The sequence below is a fragment of the Stigmatopora argus genome, chromosome 24, assembly GCF_051989625.1.
Source record: "Stigmatopora argus isolate UIUO_Sarg chromosome 24, RoL_Sarg_1.0, whole genome shotgun sequence".
In the NCBI taxonomy this organism is placed as follows: domain Eukaryota; kingdom Metazoa; phylum Chordata; class Actinopteri; order Syngnathiformes; family Syngnathidae; genus Stigmatopora; species Stigmatopora argus.
In genome coordinates this window covers 4,272,936-4,299,541 of record NC_135410.1, presented here as the reverse complement: position 1 = coordinate 4,299,541, position 26,606 = coordinate 4,272,936, and the positions used below count along the sequence as shown (strand labels likewise).

The 26,606-nt window shown below is 46.2% G+C and overlaps 1 protein-coding gene across 3 annotated transcripts in view; it reads right to left on the bottom strand.

Moving 5' to 3' along the window:
• orc1 (origin recognition complex, subunit 1) overlaps window positions 1–26,606 on the bottom strand; it is a 101,308-nt gene that overhangs the window by 1,131 nt on the left and 73,571 nt on the right. For all 3 annotated transcript variants that reach the window (XM_077594751.1, XM_077594752.1, XM_077594753.1), the window contains 3 exons: window positions 13,506–13,625; window positions 672–841; window positions 519–606 (listed from right to left, as the gene is read on the bottom strand). In XM_077594751.1, coding sequence (XP_077450877.1) covers window positions 519–606; window positions 672–841; window positions 13,506–13,625 — 378 coding nt within the window. The remainder of the gene's footprint in view (window positions 1–518; window positions 607–671; window positions 842–13,505; window positions 13,626–26,606) is intronic.

Genomic DNA, 26,606 nt, shown 5'->3' with positions numbered 1-26,606 from the left:
GATAAAACAGCATAGAAATTAGCATACGAGGCAATTAAAATGTAAAAATTCACAGTAATGACAACATGGATATTTGTGTCAGGTATTAAAATAATTCACAGGTGACTGATGATACCCTCAGATTCCTATGCCCATGTCAGCGTTATCAATCATTGAGTGACTTAAAAGTGTCATCAAAAATGAACTACTACACAGAAAGTGTGGATTTCTAACTTTATCCCAGTATTTGGCCCCAAGGCACTACAGACAACTGGCATTATGATTGTTTTAAATTGATGGTTCTCACTGTGACCAATGCATACATATGTATTTGAATAGAGAAGGAAAAGCTTCAATACAGCCCAAAACTGGTCAGTGTCTTTGCTGTGTTTTGGGCAGATTAAAAAATCTATTAACCAAGCAAACACACATCACGTTGAATTACGTTCTTTTTGGCCAAGCATGTTGTGTCCTGTGCAGTGAGTGCATTGTCCTACTAGTTGTTGATAAATGTTGACCAATAGTGTAACTTTCTTTACCTGCTGGAGAGTTGCCTCCTCCAAGCCCAACCGCCGAAACTCTGTAATGACAGCACGAAGAAAGAGCTTTTCCTGTGCTGATGCAGACCTGTAATCATATTTTATTTAATGACATATATCAAGGCAATGAATAATTACTGGACGAATATTTACTTTATGCCAGTTATGTAGGATGAAGAAAATGTCTCATTGAGTGCATCCATCACATGATTGATTCTAACTAATCGCATTGTATCATTATCAGCAGTAGATTGCTCGCAAAGTTCCGCGGCTCTGCGACAGATATCCAAACACCGACGAGCATCTCCTGACAAAGCAGCCACCTGAGGAGGATAGCAGCATTGAAGTATTAGAGAGTGAGGTACAGTATCTGACAAAAGTGAGTACAGTAATAACATACGAGCAGTGAGATACGAGTAAAAGTTCGAGCAAATAATTACCTTGAGATACGAGACAAATTTTGATATATGAGCATAAAGCCTACACTTATGAGATCATCTCGTCGCAACTCCCTCGTGTAAATTTCTGTACGAGCACTGGGCGGAACGTTGCATTTTCCAGTGGTTTTTTTCTCCCTTAGTCAGTGCAGAATGGTGCTTGCTCGCCAATACGAGAGGAGTATACTACTTCCCGTTGGCAAGTGGTCGTGCGTTATACTATTGTGAGGACATTTGTGTGCATCATTTTCGTCGTTTGGTTCCTTTTAAATACTGCATCTGAAAGTCAGGGTGGAGGCGGGGCAAATAAAGCCAACCCGGGAGAAGAAAGGTATACAAATTTAAAACAAAATTAGAATTATATTTAGTGTAAGGTTAGATTAAACTTTGTTTTGACTGTCTGTATCTCAATCCAAGTTATGTTAGAGCATTGCCGTGCAAAAAAAGTCTCTCTCGGTCTCTCTCTCTCTCACTGGCTCTTGCTCCCTCTCTCTTGCTCTCCCTCTCTTTCTCCCTCTTTCCCTCTCTCGCTCTCGCTCACTGTTTCTCGCTCTTTCTCACCCGCTCTCTCTCTCGCTCGCTTTCACTCTCTCTCGCTCGCTTTCACTCTCTCTCGCTCTTTCTCGCTCGCTCACTCTCACTCTCTCTCGTTTTCTCACGCCCGCTCTCTCGTTTTCTCACGCCCGCTCTCTCGTTTTCTCACGCCCGCTCTCTCGTTTTCTCACGCCCGCTCTCTCGTTTACTCACGCCCGCTCTCTCGTTTACTCACGCCCGCTCTCTCGTTTACTCACGCCCGCTCTCTCGTTTACTCACGCCCGCTCTCTCGTTTACTCACGCCCGCTCTCTCGTTTACTCACGCCCGCTCTCTCGTTTACTCACGCCCGCTCTCTCGTTTACTCACGCCCGCTCTCTCGTTTACTCACGCCCGCTCTCTCGTTTACTCACGCCCGCTCTCTCGTTTACTCACGCCCGCTCTCTCGTTTACTCACGCCCGCTCTCTCGTTTACTCACGCCCGCTCTCTCGTTTACTCACGCCCGCTCTCTCGTTTACTCACGCCCGCTCTCTCGTTTACTCACGCCCGCTCTCTCGTTTACTCACGCCCGCTCTCTCGTTTACTCACGCCCGCTCTCTCGTTTACTCACGCCCGCTCTCTCGTTTACTCACGCCCGCTCTCTCGTTTACTCACGCCCGCTCTCTCGTTTACTCACGCCCGCTCTCTCGTTTACTCACGCCCGCTCTCTCGTTTACTCACGCCCGCTCTCTCGTTTACTCACGCCCGCTCTCTCGTTTACTCACGCCCGCTCTCTCGTTTACTCACGCCCGCTCTCTCGTTTACTCACGCCCGCTCTCTCGTTTTCTCACGCCCGCTCTCTCGTTTTCTCACGCCCGCTCTCTCGTTTTCTCACGCCCGCTCTCTCGTTTTCTCACGCCCGCTCTCTCGTTTTCTCACGCCCGCTCTCTCGTTTTCTCACGCCCGCTCTCTCGTTTACTCACGCCCGCTCTCTCGTTTACTCACGCCCGCTCTCTCGTTTACTCACGCCCGCTCTCTCGTTTACTCACGCCCGCTCTCTCGTTTACTCACGCCCGCTCTCTCGTTTACTCACGCCCGCTCTCTCGTTTACTCACGCCCGCTCTCTCGTTTACTCACGCCCGCTCTCTCGTTTACTCACGCCCGCTCTCTCGTTTACTCACGCCCGCTCTCTCGTTTACTCACGCCCGCTCTCTCGTTTACTCACGCCCGCTCTCTCGTTTACTCACGCCCGCTCTCTCGTTTACTCACGCCCGCTCTCTCGTTTACTCACGCCCGCTCTCTCGTTTACTCACGCCCGCTCTCTCGTTTACTCACGCCCGCTCTCTCGTTTACTCACGCCCGCTCTCTCGTTTACTCACGCCCGCTCTCTCGTTTACTCACGCCCGCTCTCTCGTTTACTCACGCCCGCTCTCTCGTTTACTCACGCCCGCTCTCTCGTTTACTCACGCCCGCTCTCTCGTTTACTCACGCCCGCTCTCTCGTTTACTCACGCCCGCTCTCTCGTTTACTCACGCCCGCTCTCTCGTTTACTCACGCCCGCTCTCTCGTTTACTCACGCCCGCTCTCTCGTTTACTCACGCCCGCTCTCTCGTTTACTCACGCCCGCTCTCTCGTTTACTCACGCCCGCTCTCTCGTTTACTCACGCCCGCTCTCTCGTTTACTCACGCCCGCTCTCTCGTTTACTCACGCCCGCTCTCTCGTTTACTCACGCCCGCTCTCTCGTTTACTCACGCCCGCTCTCTCGTTTACTCACGCCCGCTCTCTCGTTTACTCACGCCCGCTCTCTCGTTTTCTCACGCCCGCTCTCTCGTTTTCTCACGCCCGCTCTCTCGTTTTCTCACGCCCGCTCTCTCGTTTTCTCACGCCCGCTCTCTCGTTTTCTCACGCCCGCTCTCTCGTTTTCTCACGCCCGCTCTCTCGTTTTCTCACGCCCGCTCTCTCGTTTTCTCACGCCCGCTCTCTCGTTTTCTCACGCCCGCTCTCTCGTTTTCTCACGCCCGCTCTCTCGTTTTCTCACGCCCGCTCTCTCGTTTTCTCACGCCCGCTCTCTCGTTTTCTCACGCCCGCTCTCTCGTTTTCTCACGCCCGCTCTCTCGTTTTCTCACGCCCGCTCTCGTTTTCGCACGCTCGCTCTCGTTTTCTCACGCTCGCTCTCGTTTTCTCACGCTCGCTCTCTCGCTCGCTCTCTCCCTGTATCACTCGCTCTATTTCTCTTGCTCTCGCTCGCCCGCTCTCGTTGTTCTCTCGCTGGCTCTCTCACTCATTCTCGCTCTCTCTCTCGCTCGCTCTCTCTTACTCCCGCCCCCGCGCCGTCGCCCGCCCCCGCGCCGTCGCCCGCCCCCGCGCCGTCGCCCGCCCCCGCGCCGTCGCCCGCCCCCGCGCCGTCGCCCGCCCCCGCTCCGTCGCCCGCCCCCGCTCCGTCGCCCGCCCCCGCTCCGTCGCCCGCCCCCGCTCCGTCGCCCGCCCCCGCTCCGTCGCCCGCCCCCGCTCCGTCGCCCGCCCCGTCGCCCGCTCCGTCGCCCGCCCCCGCTCCGTCGCCCGCCCCGTCGCCCGCTCCGTCGCCCGCCCCCGCTCCGTCGCCCGCCCCCGCTCCGTCGCCCGCCCCCGCTCCTTCGCTCGCTCTCTTGCTGTCTGTTATTCTCTCTCTCTCCATCTAATTTTAGTACTATTAATCATTAGAACCTATAGTTATTGGTTAAGCTGTTAATAAACGGTGAATGGGCCGTTGAAGGCCTGCAGACCCTTAAACGCAATATGAAAAAGCATCCTGGAGTAGAATTATCCGCTTGGACAGATTGGTGGGGTAAGACCTTTGGTAAATACAAAGACTTTGACATTGTGTGGGTGTTGTCTTATCCCCTGCTTACGCTCATTGCTAAGCCGGCTTATAACCACTGCAATTGCCTCTACAAATTCTAAATTACACTCATTATATCCTTTGCTTATGAAACATACTGAAGAGACAATTGAGACTAAATCTTCTTACAAAGGGATAAAATAAACGACCAGGAAAAGAGAAACTACAATGGGAGACGGAGAACGGCCTCTATACAGTACAAAACAAGCTGTGTCCCAAAATCATTGTTTGAAGTAATTCCCAAATTGAGCCATGGAAAGTATCATGTCTCAACAGGGGGGATGATGGACATGGTACAGTGTGTGTTCGATGTGCAAACAGGTCTAAATACATATTTTAATTTTTTTGTGCAAGGTAACCTCACGCCCAAACGAGGCCAATGCCCGAAAGATGCACACAAGAGGACAAAAAGAAAGAGAAGGATAACTCTATCCTTCTCTGGTGGCGCATGGTTGAAGTGGCAAACCCACACTTCCAACTGAACGGAGATCGCGATCAAACCATTCTCTTCCACCATCCATGGACCGAGTCCGAATGCACCGAAGAACAGCTGAGACAGTTTCCACCTGAATGGAGCCGAGACAAGAAGAGCGTTCACCACGAGCCTGGGACACAACTGGGCCAGAGTGAGAGGAAATTTCGACGAAAGGGACAACCAAGGAAGAGTCCACCCCCACGACTCAAGACCTAACGCTGCTGGTGGAAAGAGTCCTGACCCGAGTGCGGGACATGTGGCGCCCAACACCAAGCTATGACAAAATCAGGGCCACAAAACAGGAACCAGGTGAAGGAGTTCATAAATTCAGAGCAAGATTTGAAGAAGTGTTCAAAACCCACAGTCGGATCATAGAAGACCAAAATGACCAAGGGGTGTACCAAGCCCAACTGAGACAAGGGTTCCTGGAAGGGCTCCAGCCCCCAATCAAAGGGTTCATGCAAAAGTACTGTGTCCCATACCGAACCATGCCAATGAATCAACTAATGGAGTGGGTGATTCATGCTGAGGAGAGACACCACCAAAAACAGGCAAGCGCAGGAATCAATACTCTGACCCAAGCCATGGCCTCATTGGTCAACCAAGGGTCATCAGAAGTATTCTACCAACAAGGACGTGGAAGAGGAAGAGGCCGAGGAAGACCCGGCCCGCCAAGAAAAGCAAACCCAGAAGACAAGTGTTACAACTGTGGAAAGAGAGGACACTTTGCTCGAGACTGCAGATGTCCACCCATGGGGAAGAGACCCCCACCGTTCAACCTTGAACATCAACATAAAGAATGACGCCAGAGGGAAGAGAAACGGAAGCCTAACACGTAGGAGGAAACTGAAGAAGGGATGGTGAGGACGAAGAAACCCCCTGCTCGCCAGCAGAAGTTTTAGACTTAACTGAAATCATGTCCACCCTCTGGGACAAAGACAGCAAACCATACTACACCTTACTGGTGGGACAAAGACAAACACCAATAAAATTCATATGTGACACTGGAGCAGATAAATCAGTCATCAAAGACAAAGTGCCAGGATTGGTACCAGGAAGAGAATGGATCACTGTGATAGGAGCAGGAGGACACATGGAACTATTGAAGAAGTCAAGGAAAATAAAAATAACAGGAAAATGGACAAAACCACAAAGCAAAGTTTGTTCTGAGTAAGAACTGAGTAAGAACTGAGATAACCAAGATGGCGGAGCGCACTGACGCAGCGGCTTTATGCTCTCCAGTTCGGTGTCGTTCGTTATCTTACAGTCGCCAGGATTTAATCACTATCGGAAGGATATGCGATACATCCGATTTCTCAACAACCTCTCCGGGATCTCCGTGGCTAGCCAGCCCACCAAAAGCATGTCGAAGGCGGCGAAGGGACAGAAAACAGAAGCGTGGATGCCGGGCGGGCCTTGCTGCTAAGCTGAAACAACAACCACACCGAGCACCGCTTCCTAGTATCTTTTTGACCAACGCCCGATCCATCACCCACAAAATGGATGAGTTGGAACTTCGTATTGCTACCAACAGCTTTGTTAGAAACTGTAATATTATTATCATCACAGAAACGTGCCTACACCCGCATATCCCCGACGCTGCGCTAGCCGAACGCTTTTTCGGAACGACCGTTCAAGCGAATTAACAGGCAAAAGCAAAGGAGGAGGACTGTGCATGTTTATACATAATGAATGGTGTTTTGACAGTAGGATCATTGACACTCACTGTTCCCCGGATTTAGAGTTATTGGCAATACGGTGTAGGCCCTATTATCTACCGAGAGAGCTAACTGTCGTCATAGTAACGGCTATCTATATACCTCCGAATGCTAACGGCTGTAAACAAACAACAGCTTGGCCACCCCGATGGAGTTCTTATTGTCGCTGGTGATTTCAACAAGGCGTGTTTAAAGACTGTTTTACTTAAGTTTATTCAATACGTAAATTGTAATACCAGGAGAAAAAACTCTTGACCATGTCTATTCTAACATCAAACACGCTTATAAAGCCACTTCCCTCCCTCACCTAGCTGGATCAGATCACCTCTGCCTATCTCTCACCCCCGCTTACACTCCACTCCGGAGGCAAACAACGCCACAAATAAAGATGATAAAAACTTGGCCCGACGACGCACTCTCTCAGCTGCAGGACTGTTTTTCCCGCACCAACTGGGAACTTTTTGTACACGACAACCTCCAGGACTACACGGACTCTGTACTTTCTTACATAAAAAACTGCATTGACAACGTCGCTATAGATAAACGAATACGGGTTTTTCCTAACCAAAAACCCTGGATGCCCAATGAGACACAGGCACTAATCAAATGCCGTAACTCCGCCTTTAGATCAGGGGACAAGATAAAATATAGAGCTGCCAGAGCTGAGCTGAAAAGAGGCATTAAAAAGGCCAAGGCAGCATATACCAAGAAAATTGAGGAGCACTTCACAGAAAATAACCCAAAGAAGATGTGGCAAGGAAAACGACATATTACCCCAGGGGTCAACAAACTACGGCTCGCGGGCCGGTTACGGCCCGCCGGCACATTTGGACCGGCCCTCTGAACAATACCAGAGACGCTATCGGAATTTTTTTCCTATTTGGCCTTGGAGACTGGGATGTTTTAATCTTGTGTTTGGTTCATTGCACCCCTGCTGAGCCCACAAATCTTTCGAGTGAAGCGGGGCTTTGCATTGCTTCTTTGGTGACACGCGCGGGGAGAGTGTTTCCCTTTGATGCATGCGGGCACGTCCACCGTTGCATGTACGAGCAGTGTTACCGAGACATCTGGACGATCGCAGGTGAGGGCGGAGCCCTGGGACCATCGCGGACTATTCAAGCATATTAAAACTGCAACCTGTTTGAGAACGGAATAATGGCGAAAAAGTTAGGTGAGAGAAAAATTGATTCAGAATGCAGGGTATTTAACCTGGAGTGGACAAACGATTATTTTTTGGTTCAATGCAAAGAAAAGGCTGTTTGTCTCATTTGTCAAGAGACGGTGGCGGTATTCAAAGAATACAATCTTTGCCGACACTATGAATCCCGTCACAAAGACAAGTACGATAGATTGCAAGGCCAAATACGAGCAGACAAACTCTCAAAGCGAGAAAGTGGACTACTATCTCAGCAGAACCAGGCATCCGTTCGGGCCAGCTTTTGGGTTGCTAAATTGATAGCAAGCAGCGGTAAGCCTTTCACTGACGGAGAGTTTGTTAAGAAATGTATGGATACTGTCGCGGAGGAGGTGTGTCCCGAGAAGAAAGATGCATTTAATGCTGTAAGTCTGTCGGTGAGTACAATGACCAGACGCGTTGAAGAAATCGGGAGTAATGTATATGCCCAGCTGCAGCAGAAGACGAAAGAATTTGACTTTTTTTCATTAGCACTGGATGAAAGCACGGACGTGCAAGACACAGCGCAACTGCTCATTTTTATTCGTGGAGTTAGCGCAAACTTTGAGATTTGCTAGGATCTGGCAGCCCTCCAAAGTCTCAAAGGGACTACAACGGGAGAGGATATTTTTGACAAAGTGTGCCAAACCATGGAGAAGTTGGACCTGGACTGGTCAAAGCTAGCTAGCATCACGACTGACGGGGCTCCTAGCATGGTGGCCGAAACTCGCGGTCTAATAATGGGACGCATGAACCGGGAGTTGGAAAAAAGGGGTCTCACCGCCCCGCTACGAGTCCACTGCCAAATTCACCACCAAGCACTGTGCTGCAAAATGTTGACGTGGGATTCTGTAATGACGGTTGTGGTGTCGTGCATAAACTTCAGAGCAAAGGGAGAAGATTGTGCATGGCACAACAGAAAGTTAATGTTCCATGGCTTTTTTTTCTATGAAGAACCCAGAGAGAGTTATTTAGTTATTATTTATTTCATAAATAGTGTTATTTATTTCCTGTTTTTTCTGTGAAGAACTCAGAGAGGGTTATTTAGTTATTATTTATTTCATTAATAGTGTTATTATATGTTTCCTGACTTTTTTTTCTGTAAAGAACCTGGAAAGGGTTATTTGGTTATGTGTGGCTTTCTGGAAAACAATTAAAAAAAATTAAGCTCCCCTACGATCGTCACACTTTTTCTGTTACAAACTGACACCGGCCCCCCATCAGAGAAGGGAAAAGTTATGTGGCCCTCACAAGAAAAAGTTTGGGGACCCCTGTATTACCCACTACAATAACAATAGTATGTCTGTTAACGCAGATGCCTCACTAGCGGAGAAATTGAACCGTTTCTTTGCCCGCTTTGAGACTGACAAATCAGACCCAGTCTCAACACCCCCACCACCACCCTGCAGCAATACACTGACGTTCCGGGAACAGGAAGTGAGACTGGTAATGCGGTCTGTGAACACCAGGAAGGCTGCTGGCCCAGACGGAGTACCTGGGAAGGTGCTCAAAGCCTGTGCTGACCAGCTGGCTGGAGTCTTCACAAACATTTTCAATTGTTCCCTGCAACAATCCATCATTCCATCCTGTCTGAAATCTGCCACCATCATCCCTGTCACCAAAAAGCCAACCATTGACAGCATGAATGATTATAGGCCTGTTGCACTCACGCCTGTGATCATGAAGTGCTTTGAAAAGTTGGTAGCCCGCCATATCAGGAATACGATCCCTCCCTCAATTGACCCTCACCAGTTTGCTTATAGAGCAAACAGGTCCACTGAGGATGCTATTGCCATTGCTCTTCATACAGCACTGAGCCACCTGGAACACCATGGGAACTACGTGAGGATGCTCTTCATTGACTATAGCTCAGCCTTCAACACCATAAAACCGGACATTCTGACTGACAAACTCTCCCACCTTGGACTATCCTCTTCAATCTGCTGCTGGATAAAGAATTTCTTGACCAACCGACCACAGACTGTTAGACTTGGTCCCCACCTCTCTTCCTCCATTACACTGAGCACTGGCTCCCCTCAAGGCTGTGTACTGAGTCCTCTTCTGTACTCCCTGTACACATACGACTGTACACCCACCCACCAGTCTAACGCCATCATCAAATTCGCTGACGACACCACTGTGGTCGGACTCATCTCAGGAGGGGATGAGTCGGCTTACAGAGATGAGGTCAACAAATTGTCTTCGTGGTGCTCGGTGAACAATCTCACACTGAACACCACCAAAACTAAATAAATAATCCTGGACTTTCGCAAACACGGCACAGATCTGGCCCCACTCCTCATAAATGGAGTATGTGTAGACAGGGTCCAGTCCTTTAAATTCCTGGGGGTCCACGTCACGGATAAGCTCTCATGGTCTACAAACATCACGGCAGTGGTGAAGAAGTCTCAGAAACGACTCCATTTCCTCAGGGTACTGAGGAAGAACAACTTGGCCACCAAGCTTCTGATAACCTTCTATAGAACCACTGTAGAGAGCATCCTGGCGTACGGCATCACAGTGTGGTACGCTGGAAGCACGGCGGCAGACAAAAAGGCCATGCAGAAAGTGATTAACATTGCCCAGAGGATTGTCGGCTGCTCTCTGCCCTCACTGGAAGACATTGCCAGCCCTCGTTACCTCAGCAGAGCCAAGAACATCATAGGGGACCCTTACCACCCTGGTCACAATCTGTTCCAGCGCTGCCCTCTGGCAGACGCTATAGGTCCCACAAAGCACGGACAAATAGGCTTAAGGACAGTTTTTTCCCCACATCCATCAGAAATCTAAACTTGCGGTAACATAACACACATTCCCTTCTGCGGTAAGATGAAAAGATGTTTGGGTGGTGATCTGCCTCCTAAAGGTAAGGTAAGTGAAAGACAGTGAGAGGTAAACGACCTGTATCCATAACAGCAGAATGCCAAATTACAAGTCCGTAACTTGCACTTATTTAGGTCTTTTGGCGAGTAAACGCAGCTTATGGAGAAGCACCACCAATTTCGTCACACGCAGTTCCTGGGTGTGGTGACAAGTAGGCTTTTTTGTGTTGTTGATAATGACGACAGAGCCTATGTCCGATTATTATTATTATTATTATAACTGTCCTGTGAACCTCCTGGGAAGAGACCTACTCCGTAAACTGGGAATCAGCCTTATCCCCAAAGATGATGGCATAAAACCAGTACACAGGTGGCAGGAAACGGAGATCCAAATAGTCAAAGGTCAAGAGGAACCTCATGCGTTCTACTCCCTAGACTTAGCAACACAAGGGCCCTCATCTGTAGTCCGACAGTTAAAAAACAAAGTCGAAGATGTAGATGGCCAAGCACAAACCCACTGGCCACTACACATCACCATGAAGTTTGGGAAAGCCAGAACAGAATTTGTTAAACAGTTCGAGCGACTAGGAACCCAACTAGTTCCATTGGAGTACCTGTACACCACGGCAGAGGGAGATGCGGCCACTTCAGTGGATTTGACACCTCAGGTGGAAAAACTGCTACAGTTTGGGATAACACCCCACGTGTCCATAAAGAGAAAACCCCACAGGCCCTGGAAGGACCTAGGACGCATGGTACGATTCTTGGAGACCAGAAGCGAGGAGTCGTGGTCACATCAGACTCCTACAGTCAGTGTACTGCCGAACACCCCATATGGAACAGTCACAAGACATAAGCTGCTGAAGTGGAGGACTCGGGCAAGTCAGAACACGCATTTGACTGCATGACAAGACTACATACTGCTACAAGCTGAAGACTTCCCTACAGTACCAAGTTCATTGTGGTCCAAATCAAAAGCAGACTAGGAAAAATTACCACAGCAAAAGAAGTCGCAGCATGTATAAGTCAGCATGAACATAAAGACACCACACAGATCCTAGTATATGTAGACGATATACTGATAGCCAGTCCCACAGAAGAGGAAAACAAAGAAGTGATCAGATTATTCAAACATCTGGAGCAAACTGGAAACAAGGCGTCGCTGAAGAAACTGCAGTACTCTCAAGAGTCAGTCACCTTCCTGGGACATCGAGTCTCACAGAAAGGAAGGTAACTAACGGATGGAAGACGAGAAGCCATCCAGCAATGTCCGAAACCACAGACGAAAAAACAAATGATGGCCTTCTTAGGCCTAACCAACCACTGCAGGAGTTGGATTCCAAACTATGCAGAACTAACTCAACCACTGCTAGACATCATCGACGCTACTGAGATGACAATGAGGGACCCAGTAACATGGACTGAAGAAGGAAAGTGAACATTCCTGGAAGTGAAGCAACACTCACACTCCAAGTCTCCCATGAAGTGGATCTACTGATAACACAAACAAAAATGTTATTCCAGTCACCAGCAAGACACCTGGCCATAACAGCCACATTGTTATCACAACCCCATCTCACCGTAAAGCGATGCAATACCTTGAATCCAGCACACGCTAGTAGCTTACAGTGACATACAGTACCACTGCATGGCAAACCATGCTGGATATTCTCGCACTCCTTTGAAGTGTGACGAATCACAGGATGCAGACTCCTCTGTGTAAATGTGCTTGTCTTGACTTGGCTCATTAAGATGGTGCACTGACAAGTGACTTTGTTGTTTTCCATACCCTGTGAAGAGTAACTGATGATGATGTTTGTATTCTAAACCCGGAGAGGAGGGATACAAATTGATGTGATTAATACAAAATATTTTGGTTTCTACAGGGGGGAAATGTGAATTAATCTTAAGTAAAAAAGAATGTTTTAATCCGTGTCATAGCCTTCAATCTGTGTCACAGCCTTCAATACATGTCACAGCCTTCATCCGTATCACAGCCCTGCATCTTTGTCATAGAGACTTTGTATGTCACGCAATCTTGCCCTAATTAAACTGTTGATGCACAAAGCAGAGTCAGAGATTGGAGAACGGAAGCAGTCGAAGATTGACCGTAGTCTTACTCAGAGTAACTCTGTCTGTTCTCCCTCCGTGCTCTCCTTCTGCAGAAGCGTCAAAGTCTCACTCATCTGTCTTGGCGTGCTTACTTGTGTTCGACCTTGTGAATGTTCATCGTGGACCGGACAATTTTTGCACGGCAACGCGTTCGTAACATAACATAAACAAATTTCAATGAACTTGGATTACGATGCAGACACACTCAAAAATAAATGTAATTTAACCTTACACTAAACTTAATTCTAATTTTGTTTTAAATTTTTATACCTTTCTTCTCCTGGGTTGGCTCTACTTGCCCCACCTCAACCCTGACTTTCAGATGCAACCTATCGAGGGTTCTTTTCTTTTGTCTTCCCTTCAAAATATTCCGAAAATGATGAACACAAATGTCCTCACAATAGGATAACGCACGACCACTTGCCAACTTGCCCGGGAAGTAGTACTCCTCTCGTATTAGCGAACAAGCTCCACGATTCGCACTGACTAACGACAGGTATGTAAGAGAGAATCTTGAAACGTGGGTAGTGGTTGTTCTGAGACAGCCAATTGAATTGAATCAAATTATTTTATTGTCACTATATGCGATAGAATGAGAGCGATGAAATGAGAGCCCAGTAGAGGGTAGGACTCTAAAGTGAGAATCAATGCATCTGCGAAAATATTTTCAAAATAACAACGTATAAGGAAAGCATTTACTTCTGGGGGGATTTCGTAACTAGGGTCTTTTTCGTATCTCAAGTCACTCATTTGTATATAAAAAAATTGTAACCTGAAAATTTCATACCTAGTAGCATTCGTAAGTAGTATGACTGTACTGTATTCTGTTGATAATGTATATTTAGTATTGGTCATCACCTTTCTGGACACCAGCTGCAAAGCATCTTCCTCAAAAGCCTTAACTTTATTTAAGCGGGACATGATGATCTGTTGCAACTCCTTGAATCCGTAAGGCTGGAATGACATCCGAGTTAAACCCTGCAAACAATAAAAAAGCACGTCCAATTTCAACGCGTATGATCTGAAATCACGTGTTGGTTTAGAGCCACTCTGATTTACAACTCCTGGGCATATCAATACAAAGATTTTGGACAAATGCTTACTGGAAAACTACAGCTTTTCAAATCTGTGGGTTCATTCAGGGAAGGAAATTGTCTCTGCCCACCATGACTTTACACTAATGCATTAGCCATAGGGCAGGGGTCTCAAACTCAATTTACCTGGGGGCCGCTAGAAGCCGAGTCTGGGTGGGACTGGGCCGCATCAGGATTTCCACAAGAAAAGCGCTGATAAAACATTCCAACGTTATCAAATATCTTTATTTTTTAACCAAAAATAATGAGTTTGAGTTAATAAATTAACTCAAAGATCGATAAAAAATAAATCAATCAGTAATACAAAAATAAAATAATAATAATGAGCATACATACAGTAGATATACACTGACTGGCTAAGTAGAGAAAATGAATTATTTTTATTCCGTTTCAAATGTCTGTTAACAGCTCTTTAACCTTTAACTTTCTGAACTTGAATGGAACATTGAACATGAAATATTCTGAACACAGCTTCTCTTGCCTACTTCTTGCTGCTAGAGACCTGGCAGCGCTTCTCACCTAGCTGAGTCACATTTGGCTTGAGGGAGGAAGCACTGGAGACCCTCAGTAGAGCTTGAAGATGCTCATCAGTAAGTCTGGACCTGTACTTGGACTTATTGAAGTTCAAGGTGGAGAAGACACACAAGTATGTTCCCAAAAAGGCACATGGTCCGCTTGAACATTTGGGAAAGTTCAGGGAAGCTGGGGGTCAACTCTCTCAAAAATTGCCCAAGCTTGTCTGCTTCTCCACTCACCTCCCTGAACTTGGCTTTGAGTGCAGAGTTGCACTGCAGGTCAATGAGCTCCATTTGAAGCTCAGGAGGGGCATCTTGCACATCAAAGGAGAAGGGGTCCGCAAAAATTTGAAATGTGGCTTTGTGTGTCTTGAAGTCTGCAAATCTGTGATCAAATTCCTCCTGTAGCTTCGAAATGGCCTCAACATACTTCTCACCACTGAATGGTGTGCCTGCATCCACGAGAGCCTTGAATGCTGGGAAATGGGAAAGGTTTGTCTGAGAGAGCTGGGCTTTCCATAACACAAGTTTAGTGCAGAATGCTCTCACGTTGTCATAGGCAGCACTGACAAGTTGCCCCTGGCCTTGTAGCTTCTTGTTCAGTACATTAAGCTCATGTGTGATATCAACAAGAAAAGCTAAGTCCATGAGCCATTTGGGATCACTTAGCACAGGAACAGCAACCCCGTCTATCTCCATGAAGTCTTTTACTTCTGTTCTCAACTCAAAAAATCTCTTCAACACGTTTCCCCTGCTGAGCCAACGTACCTCAGTGAAGTAGAGCACATCCCCATATTCTGACTCAATTTCCTCTAAAAAAGCACGGAACCTTCCGTGCTTTAAGCCCCTGGATCTGATTTGGTTGATGCATTTCACAACGACAGACATCACATTGTCAAACTTCAGGCATCTGGTGCAAAGGGCCTGCTGATGGATAATGCAGTGCAGAGCTATGGCCTCCTCCACACCCTCCTCTTCCAGTTTTTTTTTAACAAGTGCTACCAGTCCATTCTTCCTCCCTGTCATTGATGGGGCTCCATCGGTTGTTATTCCAACAAAGCTCTTCCATGGCAAACCGGCATTCTCAATGGCATCACACAGCTGATGAAATATTTCCTTAGCGGTGGTCTGGCCATGCATTGGAATTACTGTGAGCAACTCCTCCATTACTTCAAAATTGTCATCAACACCACGGACATATATTGCGAGCTGGGCAGTGTCTGTGATGTCTGTGGTCTCATCAAGAGCCACTGAATATACACTGAAACATTGTGCTTTCTCACACATTTGATCATAAATGTCACTTGACAGGTGAGAAATGCGCTCTGCCACGGTGTTGGCAGAAAGGCTGATGTGGTTGAACTGACTATTCTTTTCTGGACAGACAATATGTGCAGGCTGTAATATGCACTTTTTTGATAAATTCACCTTCTGTGAATGGCTTTCCTGCTTTAGCAATCAACTCACAAATGGCGTAGCTAGCTTCGACTGCTGCATTACTGTCTTTGGTAGCCTTCTTGAAGAAATCCTGTGGCCTCAGAAGACGTGTTGTAAGACTGGCAACCTGGTTGTCTCTCTCATCTCCCTGGTATTTTTCATACTCCTCAGCATGTCTCGTAGTATAATGACGTTTCAAATTGTATTCCTTGTGCACCGCAACTTTTTCAGTGCAAATGAGACACGTCGGGCTGCCCCTGTGTTCAACAAAGAAATTTTGCACTCCCCACTTTTCTTGAAACTGTCTGTGCTCATCACCGACCTTTCTCTTCACGGCAGGCTTTGAAAGAGACATCTCTGGGGCTCTGTAATATGCGTTTCCACTTGGAATGAGTCTCGGGTTGAACTTAACTTTCAGTCACGCGGGTCTGTGGCGCATCCGCACTTTCGCTCTCCGATCGTATTGGATTACGGCAGTTCTCCGAATTTCTCAAGTGTCATGTTAACGCACTTACTGTTAAATTTCAGTTTCACTCGCGGAGATGGCTACAGACACTGACACAGGCTAGATCACGAATCATAGCGCCTCATTCAGTTCTGTGCTGAGAGCAGCGGAGGAGTGTGCGCGCCGAGCGGAGTGATCGGCTTCACGGCTTCTCCTCCGCCCAGCTGATTGGAGGAATGAATGAGTGAGTGAGCGAGGCACTGGACAGCCCGGCCGATGTCCCGCCCTCCAGAGCCGTATACCTCACCGTGATTGGTTCATTCAGCTCCGAACACAACAAGTGTCATTCATATCAATCTTGCGGGCCGCACGAACATTAATCTTTCATATTAAGACGGGGGCCGCAAATTATCGTCCCGAGGGCCGCAGTTGGCCCGCGGGCCGCGAGTTTGAGACCCCTGCCATAGGGTCACCAAGAGACGGCTCCCTAGCCACATGCTGCTCTTTAGTGCTGCCCTAGTGGCTCCCTGGAGCTTATTCAAAAATGTTTGAAAACGGAAAATGGAGGAGAGAACTATATTTTTTGTTTTAACATGGTTTCAGGCTTTTGTGTTTTTTTTTTACATCTGCCGACCTTTTTTTTTGGGGGGGGGCTTAATATAGCTCTTTTTTAGGTTACCGACCCCTGCACTAGCCTGTCACATTCCCACAGGGTAGACTACTGGCGGGAACATGAACAAGAACTGGAAAAAACCCTAGTGACCTCACCTATAGAATTCTCTGGCTTAAAGCTTGTTTTCTTTTTGCTTTACAATTACTGATGAGAGCCCCATTGTGACAGCCACCATGTTTTCTTCTCGTTTGTGAATCCCATATGGTACTAATTCTTTACGCCAAGCCATAGAATCCAAACAAATAATCTAGAAAGAAGTAGCCCCAGCCCCACATTGTTTGTTAGAGATAAATTAACACTGAATGATTGTGGCTAAGAAAAAAAATTCCCTCTCCATATAGTTGTCAGGAAGCATGTATCTTGCCATACAGTCCTAATTCAAAGTTTATAGTTTTAAAAGCGAACTGTTGCCATTTTTTTCCACATTAAATATTTGAATCCTGTCAAAAGGTATTAAAAAAAAAATCAATGATAAAGACTCAGGTAAATTTTAAAATTGTGCAATACGAACAAATTTGTTGCGGTTTACTCAGCATAGTTGAAACTGATGACATATCAAAAGAGAAGGATTCAGAGAAAAAGAATGAGTCACTGAAAACAGTAATCAACACTGATGGCAAAAAAAATGTTCTCAACAGGATAACAAATAAACTCACTTAGATATGCCTGCTTCCATTGCTTTGTTACATTAAATAATGATATTCAAACCATAGTGCAACAAACAATAGGTGGCGCCTGTAAATGAAGCGGTCAAAGGCTCTCTATACTTGTGCACTCTTGTCATGTGTTTTGTCACGAGTTGTTCCTTAAAGCCGGACTTTAAATTCAGCTATAATTTAGTGGGGTGATCATCTGATTTGAAGGCGTGAGCAGGAATTTGGTAGAGATTGTCTGTGGAAGTGAAATACAGTGGTACCTCGAGATACAAGCTTAATCCGTTCCGGGACTGAGCTCGTATGACAAGATTCTCGTAACTCGAGCGGAGGTTTCCCATTGAAATGAATGGGAAACAAATTAATTCGTTCCAACTCTCTGAAAAAAACACCAAAAACAGGATATTGGATTGAAAAAAATGTTTTATTTCTTATAATTCGCCATATATTGACAAAGTAATAAATAACGAGTGGTTTGATAGTAATAATGTGTTTAATAGGAGTAAAATTAGACACATTTCGCGGAGGGTATAGACAGCGGCATACACGGAGGCGGGGGGGCGGGGGCTGCTCGGGGGGGCTTTATCCACGGCAAAAATGCACTCGGAAACGAACAAGCAAATTTAAATTAACTTGGATAACTATATACAGACACAACGTTTAATGTAACTTCAAACAAAACTTAATTCTAAATTTGTTGTAATCTTTTTTACCTTACGTAGTTCTACGGGTTGACACCACCTGGCCGCTCCGCCGAAGTCTTCAAAACGAACGCATCAAGAGTTGTTTGTTTTTGTCTACCCTTCAAAATATTTCGATAATGTCGCATACAAATGTCATCACAATAGGATAACGCACGACCACTTGCCAACGAGAAATAGTCTTTAAAGAACGATCGCGGGAGCATCTTTCCTGAGAAAGAATAACAGGGAATACAATAGTTGAGCTAACCCACGTATTCATTGTGGGTAATGAAGTTTTATTCTGAGAAAGGTTGCCATTGCCTGTCGGCGTTGTGTGCACGAGTATACTTCATTACCCAGAAAGCCCTCTTTTTGCCCGCGCGTTGTGCGTTTCCTGGTCGTATGAGAAACTCGTCTGAATTAATTAGTTCCGTGCTCGTAGATATTGTTATACACGAAAGATATGCAAAAAAAAATGCCATGGCCACCTGGCTTGGTCGCATCACGAAATTTTGACTGCATCACGGGCGAATTATTCGATCGAAATTTCCCCCGTAAGACAAGCATTTTGTATGACGAGCGGTCGTATGACGAGGTACCACTGTATGTGGGTACCAGGAAGTAGAAAGAAATCTTTAAGCAATTCTCAAAGAAAAACAGTGGTGAATCCCTTCTGTGAAAACATTGTCAATTGGCTCTAGACATTGCTGAAGCAACATTGTGCATGCAGAATAATGTTTTTGCTATGGAATAAAGTTGTGCTTGCAGCATTTGGGGGTGGGGGGGGGGGTTTATGGTAGTCTTCTCTAAAATGCAATACTCATAGCTAAAAGGTGACATTTCAAACATGATACCTCGCTGGGGAGGCATTTGTAAACATCAAGGAATTTATAACAGATAAGCTGTGCGTGAGAAGTCTAAAGCTCAGTTACGGCTAAGAGCGCGCTTCCGTGGAACATTTTACAATAAGATCAAAACATGGTCTGCAGGAATTCCAGGGTACCGTGGTTACTTCCGTATTTTTTCAGATTTTACACGTGAATATCTTTCAAGTTACAGCAATCATTTACAAAATTTTGATTGGTGAATGACTGGTTAATTTGGCTTCAAAATTGGGAACAGAACAAGATAGCCAGTTTTGACCTATTTGTTAATTTCAAAAGGCTCTTAGAAGGAGCGAGTATAATTGGATTTTTAACCGATTTCAAGGGTGTCAAACTCAGATTGGTTTGCAGGCCACATTAACATCAACGATATCATGTGGGCCGGATCATTTTAGATGTAATATTTAGATATTTAAAAAAAAATGGATTAAAAGAACTGAATCAAAAGCCCTAAATATTCCGTTTTTTAATAGATCAAAAACAATGATTATTTGAGTTTTTTTCTTAGTAAGGGAAAACGTCTTTATATCATTTGTTTTTCATTTAAAAAGGAAACCAAATCTTATTTAATTATGTTAAATATTAAAGTGGAAAAGAATATGGCTCAAATCTTAGGTAAACATCATCTCCTTGATGGGGTGAGATGGGTCAGTTGCAGGAGGAACTCAGCCAGTGATTTAGTTGGCCAGCCCTCCGTGGGGAGGTTAACATTAGGGGTCTGATTTGCAAATTAGATCGTAAATTATTCAGAAGTATTTGGATTTTCATATCAAACATTGAACAACAATGCAGCAATGGGATCCATTCGAACAATCAGGTAAATAGTAGCTGGCTTGTTTGGAAAAAATAATTGATTTTAGAATAAGTAAAATTTCCCTTGGCCTTGGGAGAAATTGAGTGTTTTCAGTGCACGGAAGACATTCCCTGTTCTGTCCTGGGCGGGTGGAATATGCTTTCTCATGCGGCATATTTCAAGTTTAATTAGGCTGTGCCCCGAGCGAGCAGAGACAGGAATGTGTTTTTCCACGTTTTATGCGAGATACGTACATTTATTTTCGTGAATTTCATTCATAGACGGCAAAATAAATTTTGTTTAGCGATTTATCTGTTTATCTTTTCTCTATTTTGAAATAGATGACCGTATCGAGGGCAGTCGCTTGCATCATGACGTCACGGCGCCATTTTGCCATGACATCATCGTGCCATGGCGCCGTCAACTTGCAGTTTCGTGCATGTCGTGTTTTTATGCGCATAAGCTGTTCACTCGATTTAGTCATCATTTTGTCTGAGAAAAGCGGCTTATATGCGAGTAAATACGGTATTTCCTTCGGGAATGAATTTGCTGATAAGACAGCAAAGGGGAGCCCCCCTTTGCCAAGAAGCCCTTTATGGGGATGGCAGGCCCAATGGACTTGTGGTTGGCGCACCGAGTACACAGTTCTGAGATTGACTATTGAGTCCCGGTGTGGGTTCCGACCTTATAGGGTGCGGAGTACACATGGAAGCCATCGACTAATTTAATTGTAACGTCTGTTTGAACGTTACTTCAGGTGTAGCGTGTCGGTGAATTTGTAGTTAAAAATGCGTCAGGAGGAAATGCACTATCAATCCCGGTTTGCGCCTAAAAATAAAGCGTGGTTCCGAGTGAATATTTTTATGTGATATTCAGTTGGACGATTCAGTTGGACGCACCTGTAAGTGTTTAAGCCAGCTTGTATTTGAGAAATGAGTCATAAAGTCCTTATTAGAATGGACTAAATAATTGTGTATTAATGTATACTACAACTCAGTGTAAGTTCCCGTGTGTGCGCAAGTTGCTGTGCGCGCGTGGGTAAGTGCTGTAGAATGTGAAAACTGTAGAATAAAAATGTTTTTGGAGTGGTCACCTCTGGAACAGTAAACACAAATTTGACACTGGTTAGTTGGCACCCAGTAATATTGGAATTGAGCCAAAGCATTTGTTGGGCAATATTCTGTTGCGGATTGGCTGAGGAATGCTGAATTAAGTGCTGTGGTGTTGTCCCTGTGCGTGCGGCTCGTGGCTATAAGCGATCACTTTCTCCCTGAATAGATGATCGAGTATTGAAAATCACCCCTCCCTTCACGGAAGTATTACGTACAAGAGAGGAATGTGTCTTTTCATTTTTTTTCTGTGACCAATGCATTTTTTAAACTGTGTTACTCGCTTGAGAATTCTGATTAACCCTGCGAATACACTACCACCAATGATTAAAATTAAGGGGATTAGGGATGTCATCAGGCTGAAAAAGGACTCTCTTTTGGCCCATGGGACTCCGAAGGCAGCTGACGGGTACAGGATGGCGGCTCTGGTCGTCTCTGAGGCAAAAACCCGGGCATGGGAGGAGTATGGTGAGGCCATGGAGAACGACTTCCGGGTGGCTTCAAGGAAATTTAGGTCCACAATGAGACATCTCAGAAGGGGGAAACAGTGCACCGTCAACAGTGTTAAGTGGGGATGGGACGCTGCTGACCTCGACTCGGGATGTTGTGAATCAGTGGGCCGAATACTTTGAAGACCTCCTCAATTCCAGCAACACGCCTTCCCATGAGGAAGCAGAGCCAGGGGACTATGGGGCAGACTCTCTTATCTCTAGGGTTAAAGTCACTGAGGTGATTAAAAAGCTCCTCACTGGCAATGCCCTGGGGTGGATAAGATCCACCAGGAGTTTCTAAAGGCTCTGGATCTTGTGGGGCTGTCTTGGTTGACAAGCCTCTGCAACATCGCGTGGACATCAGGGACAGTGCCTCTGGATTGGCAGACCGGGGTGGTGGTTCCCCTTTTTAAACAGGGGGAGCGGAGGGTGTGTTCCAATTACCGGGGAATTACATTGCTCAGCCTCTGGGAAGGTCTATTCTGGGGTACTGAAAAGGAGGGTCCGCCGGGTGGTCGAATCTCGGATTCAGGAGGAACTGTGTGGTTTTTGTCAGCTCTACACCCTCAGCAGGGTTCTCGGGGGGGTCATTTGGGGGGTGCTTTATGGACTTGGAGAAGGCGTTCGACCGTGTCCCCCGGGCAGTCTTGTGGAGGATACTCCAGAAGTATGGGGTTACGGAACCCCTGTAACGTGGGGTCCGGTCCCTTTATGACCGGTGTCAGAGTCTGGTCCGCGTAGCCGGGAATAAGTTGGATCCGTTTCCAGTGGGGGTTGGACTCCGCCAGGACTGCCCTTTGTCACCGATTCTGTTCATCACTTTTATGGACAGAATATCTGGACGCAGTTGAGGGGGGTCCGGTTCGGTGGCCTCAGTATTGCATCCCTGCTTTTTGCAGTTGATGTGGTTCTGTTGCCTTCATAAGGTCGTGATCTCAAACTCTCGCTGGAACGATTTGTAACCGAGTGTGAAGTGGTCGGGATGGGAATCAGCACCTACCAATCTGAGACCATGGTCCTCAGTCAGAAAAAGGGGGCCTGCACTCTCCGGGTCAGGGACCAGTTCCTTCCCCAGGTGGACGAGTTTAAGTATCTTGGGGTCTTGTTCACGAGTGAGGGAAGAATGGAGCGCGAGATCGACAGGCGGATCGGAGCGGCGTCTGCAGTAATGCGGACTCTGCACCGGTCTATCGTGGTGAAGAAGGAGCTGAGCTAAAAGGTGAACCTCTCTATTTACCGGTCGGTCTACGTTCCCACCCTCGTGACCGAAAGAACAAGATTGATACACTGATACAAGTGGCTGAATTGAGTTTACTCCGCAGGATGTCCAGACTCTCCCTTAGAGATAAGGGGAGAACCTCGGTCATCAGGGAGGGGCTCTGAGTAGAGCCGCTGCTCCTCCGTATCGAGAGGAGCCAGATGAGTTGGGTTGGGCATCTGATCAGGATGCCCCCTGGACGCCTCCCTCGGGAGGTGTTCCGGGCACGTCCCACCGGAAGGAGGCCACGGGGCCAACGTCGGACACGCTGGGGAGACTATGTCTCCGGGCTGGCCCGGGAACGCCTTGGGATACTCCCGGAAGAGCCAGATGAAGTAGCTGGTGAGAGGGAAGTCTGGGCCTCCCTGCTGAAGCTTCTGCCCCCACGACCCAACTTTGGATAAAGCGGAAGAAAATGAGATGAGATGAGACGTCCGGGCAAGATAATAGAAAAAAAACCTTGAATATTCTAAATATTGCACACCCCAAAGTTGTTGCACAGAAGGGGTTGTGTGTCGTGCAAATGTAAGTTCAGAGCACTGATGGCTCTGGGAAAAAAACTGTTCCTCAGTCTATTTGTCCGTGTTTTGTGAGACCTGTAGCGCCTGCCAGAGAGCGGCAGGTGGAACAGATTGTGATCAGGGTGGTAAGGGGCCCTGACAATGTTCCTGGCTCTGCTGAGGTAGCGAGGGCTGGTAATGTCATGAAGTGAGTGCAGAGAGCACCCGATGATCTTCTGGGTGGTGTTGATCACTCTCTGCATGGGTTTTCTGTCTGCTGCCGTGCTTCCAGCGTACCACACTGTAATGCAGTATGCCAGGATGCTCTCTACAATGGCTCTGTAGAAGGTTACCAGAAGCTTAGTGTCCAAGTTGTTCCTTCTGAGTACTCTCAGGAAATGGAGTCGCTTCTGGGCCTTCTTCACCACTGCCGTGGTGTGGTAGACCAGGAGAGCTTGTCCGTGACGTGGACCCCCAGGAATTAGGAATTTGAAGGACTGGACCCTCTCTACGCATCTACCGTATTTATTCGAGTATAACGCGCAAAATTTTGAATTAAAAAACTGAAGCAAAGTTTGGGTGCACGTTACACACGAATTTCGGTGAAACACTGCCCTCCGCCGGTGACCTAAAACATGTCTTTGTCCGCCAGATGGGGCGTGAGAGCCCATTCTATTGGCCAGTAGTGCTCAAACTTAGAAAAAAGAAATCAAGAGGAATGGAATCAATTGTTTGGTGAATCTGATGATGAATCAGACAATCAGAAAAAAATAAAATATTATGATGATGAATTAGACTTAATGGATTTAAAATAGTAAATTCCATTTGAGAATTGTGTTAATACTGGTAGTTTGTTTTACCAGGTTTCCGTACCACATGTTGTGAATAAATGTTTTGTCATGGCGACATGTGTTCAGCAGTTGCCAGTTACCAGTACCGGAGCAATGAGGTGAGAAATTTTCTACCAATTTTTAGTCACAAATTATAGGTGCACGTTACACACGTGCGCACTTTATACTCTAATAAACATGGTATTTTGGCCTGGTATCCCCAATAGGAGCAAGAAGTTAAGGATAAACTAAAGACAGAAGAACTGAAAAGACAAACACTCACCGGTAAGAGTGAGGTGTGGAAATGCATTCATTATTGAATATGAGACAGAAACTTGCGTTGGCTTCTCTGAATGTAGTCAATGTGGCGCTTTGCTTTCATATGAGAGCAAAAAGACTGGCACCTCGACGCTGTGCAGCCATTAAACTCAATCTTTTATTTGTTAAAGCTGAAAGCAGAGTTGATGTATGCATTATTGTTTTTATATGTGCCTAAACGCACCGCGTGTTGTTGATTGGTCGTAAGGTAGGACGCCTTTTCAGGTCATTTACAAACGTAATTTTCGGAAGAATTTCCGCCAGCGAGTTTCCAGGTGCACACACACCCACCCACACAGCCATCCATAAATCACGCTTTATAAGGATTATAGAATAAATAAAGCATGATTTATGGATGGATGGATGTTTTATGTTAACATTCTCCCGCTATGTTTGTCTAAACCGTGCACCGTATAGTTGAATTTTATTCATTTTATTTATTTTATGGTGGCCAGAAACGGCTGTCGGATCCTAATAGATTGATTGAATTTCTTTACCTTCTCAAAGTGTGTCAACTAGAGCTTTGAGCATTTGCAAAGATTATCTTTTAATATGTCTTACCAGAAATGTTAACTTGCTGCTCTCTTGTGGCAGTTTTAAGCATTTCACTCTGCAGATTCGAAAAATCCATACTTTCTTCAGTACACACTGCTTTCGCTTAGTCATTTCCACTTGAAGTTAGTTGTAAGAACTACGCAACAGCACTGCTATTTTGTGAGTTTTTATTTTTGTCATTATTTCAATTTGGTTTACAATGTTTTAACAAAATTAACACCCAAACATTGCTTAAATAGGTAAAATTCATGATCCTTTGTTTTGAAATTGACCGTCAGTTTTCCTTACTTTTTTGTTAAAGGCATACTCCTGCTTCTGCATACGTCTACATACTGTATTTTCACACCTATAGGGCGCACTTAAGTCTAACATTTTCTCTAAAATGGTCGATGCGTCCAAACGGTCAGTGTGTTTTGACTGTCCACTAAACTTATTTTTTGCGGCCCTGACCGCTTGAGTGACTGGTTTTATTTCTTGCCGGCACGCTACTTATTGCGATCAACCCAGCGGACGTTCACCCTAAAAATAGCCTCCCCGCGCATTCCAAGCATTACGGTAAATCCATTCAAAAGATCCCAGGGGAGTGGCAAGGCATTTGACTTCCGTGTGCTTGCAGCACTTTTAACCCTCAAAAACACTCAATACTTAAAGAAACAGCATATCCGAGCTATACAGAGGAAATGCCTGGCGTGAATGACAACACAATGTGGGTGTGAACGCTTGGAAAATGGACTGAAGCCATGGATCGGACACAATCTAACAGCTTTGCTAACGGATTGCTAACAGATTGCTAACGGATGGCCAACATTGTAGTTCGGGTAGGCAGTGTTGCACGAGTTACGTGATGATTTGGAATGATTTGTCGATGCCGATATAACAGCGAGGAGAATCAAAGGCTTGGGAGTGCTGCATGTCGCGAGTCCTGCGTGGGTTTCCTCCGGGTACTCCGGTTTCCTCCCACATTCCTAAAACATGCATGGTAGGCTGATTGGACACTCTAAATTGCCCCTAAGTATGGGTAAGGGTGTGAGTGTGCATGGTTGTCCGTCTCCTTGTGCCCTGCGATCGGCTGGCTACCGATTCAGGGTGTCCCCCGCCTCTGGCCCGGAGACAGCTGGGATTGGCACTAGCACCCCCCGCAACCCTAATGAGGATAAAGCGGTCCAGAAAATGAGATGAGATTAGACGTTTGCTGTGCTATGCGTGTAACTGAAATTCCCCCCCCCCTCCCCGAGTCCTCACAAATAAAATGAAATTCAGGTTGGATTTGCGCTCAGGCCTGCAAATTAAGTAAATTGGTCGGGCTCGGGCCGGGTCGGGCTTTAATACCCGTAGGCAGGGTTGGGTCGGGCTGTATTTTTTCGACCCATTCTTACCTCTAGTCAGCGACGGTGGGTATCTTCCCATTGCCTCCGCTGCCTCAATTGCAAAAGGGCACAGTTTCCGAGTGCTGTCCTGCTGCTCCCTGGCTGAGCTGTCCTATGTTACCACATATACTGCATCCATAATAATAGAAGGTAGCATACTCAAATTAAGTGTGTTGGATTTGCATGGCTCGATTTAAGAATTTTGTCGGCTGGAATCAGATCTATAGGAATTGCTGAAAAATTGTATGCACAATGTATGTATATATTCGCAATTACAATAGGACAGCAGTAAACGCAAACATCAAAAGTGTCACTGCACCTGACACGAATGATTAATATTAAAAAAGTACAACT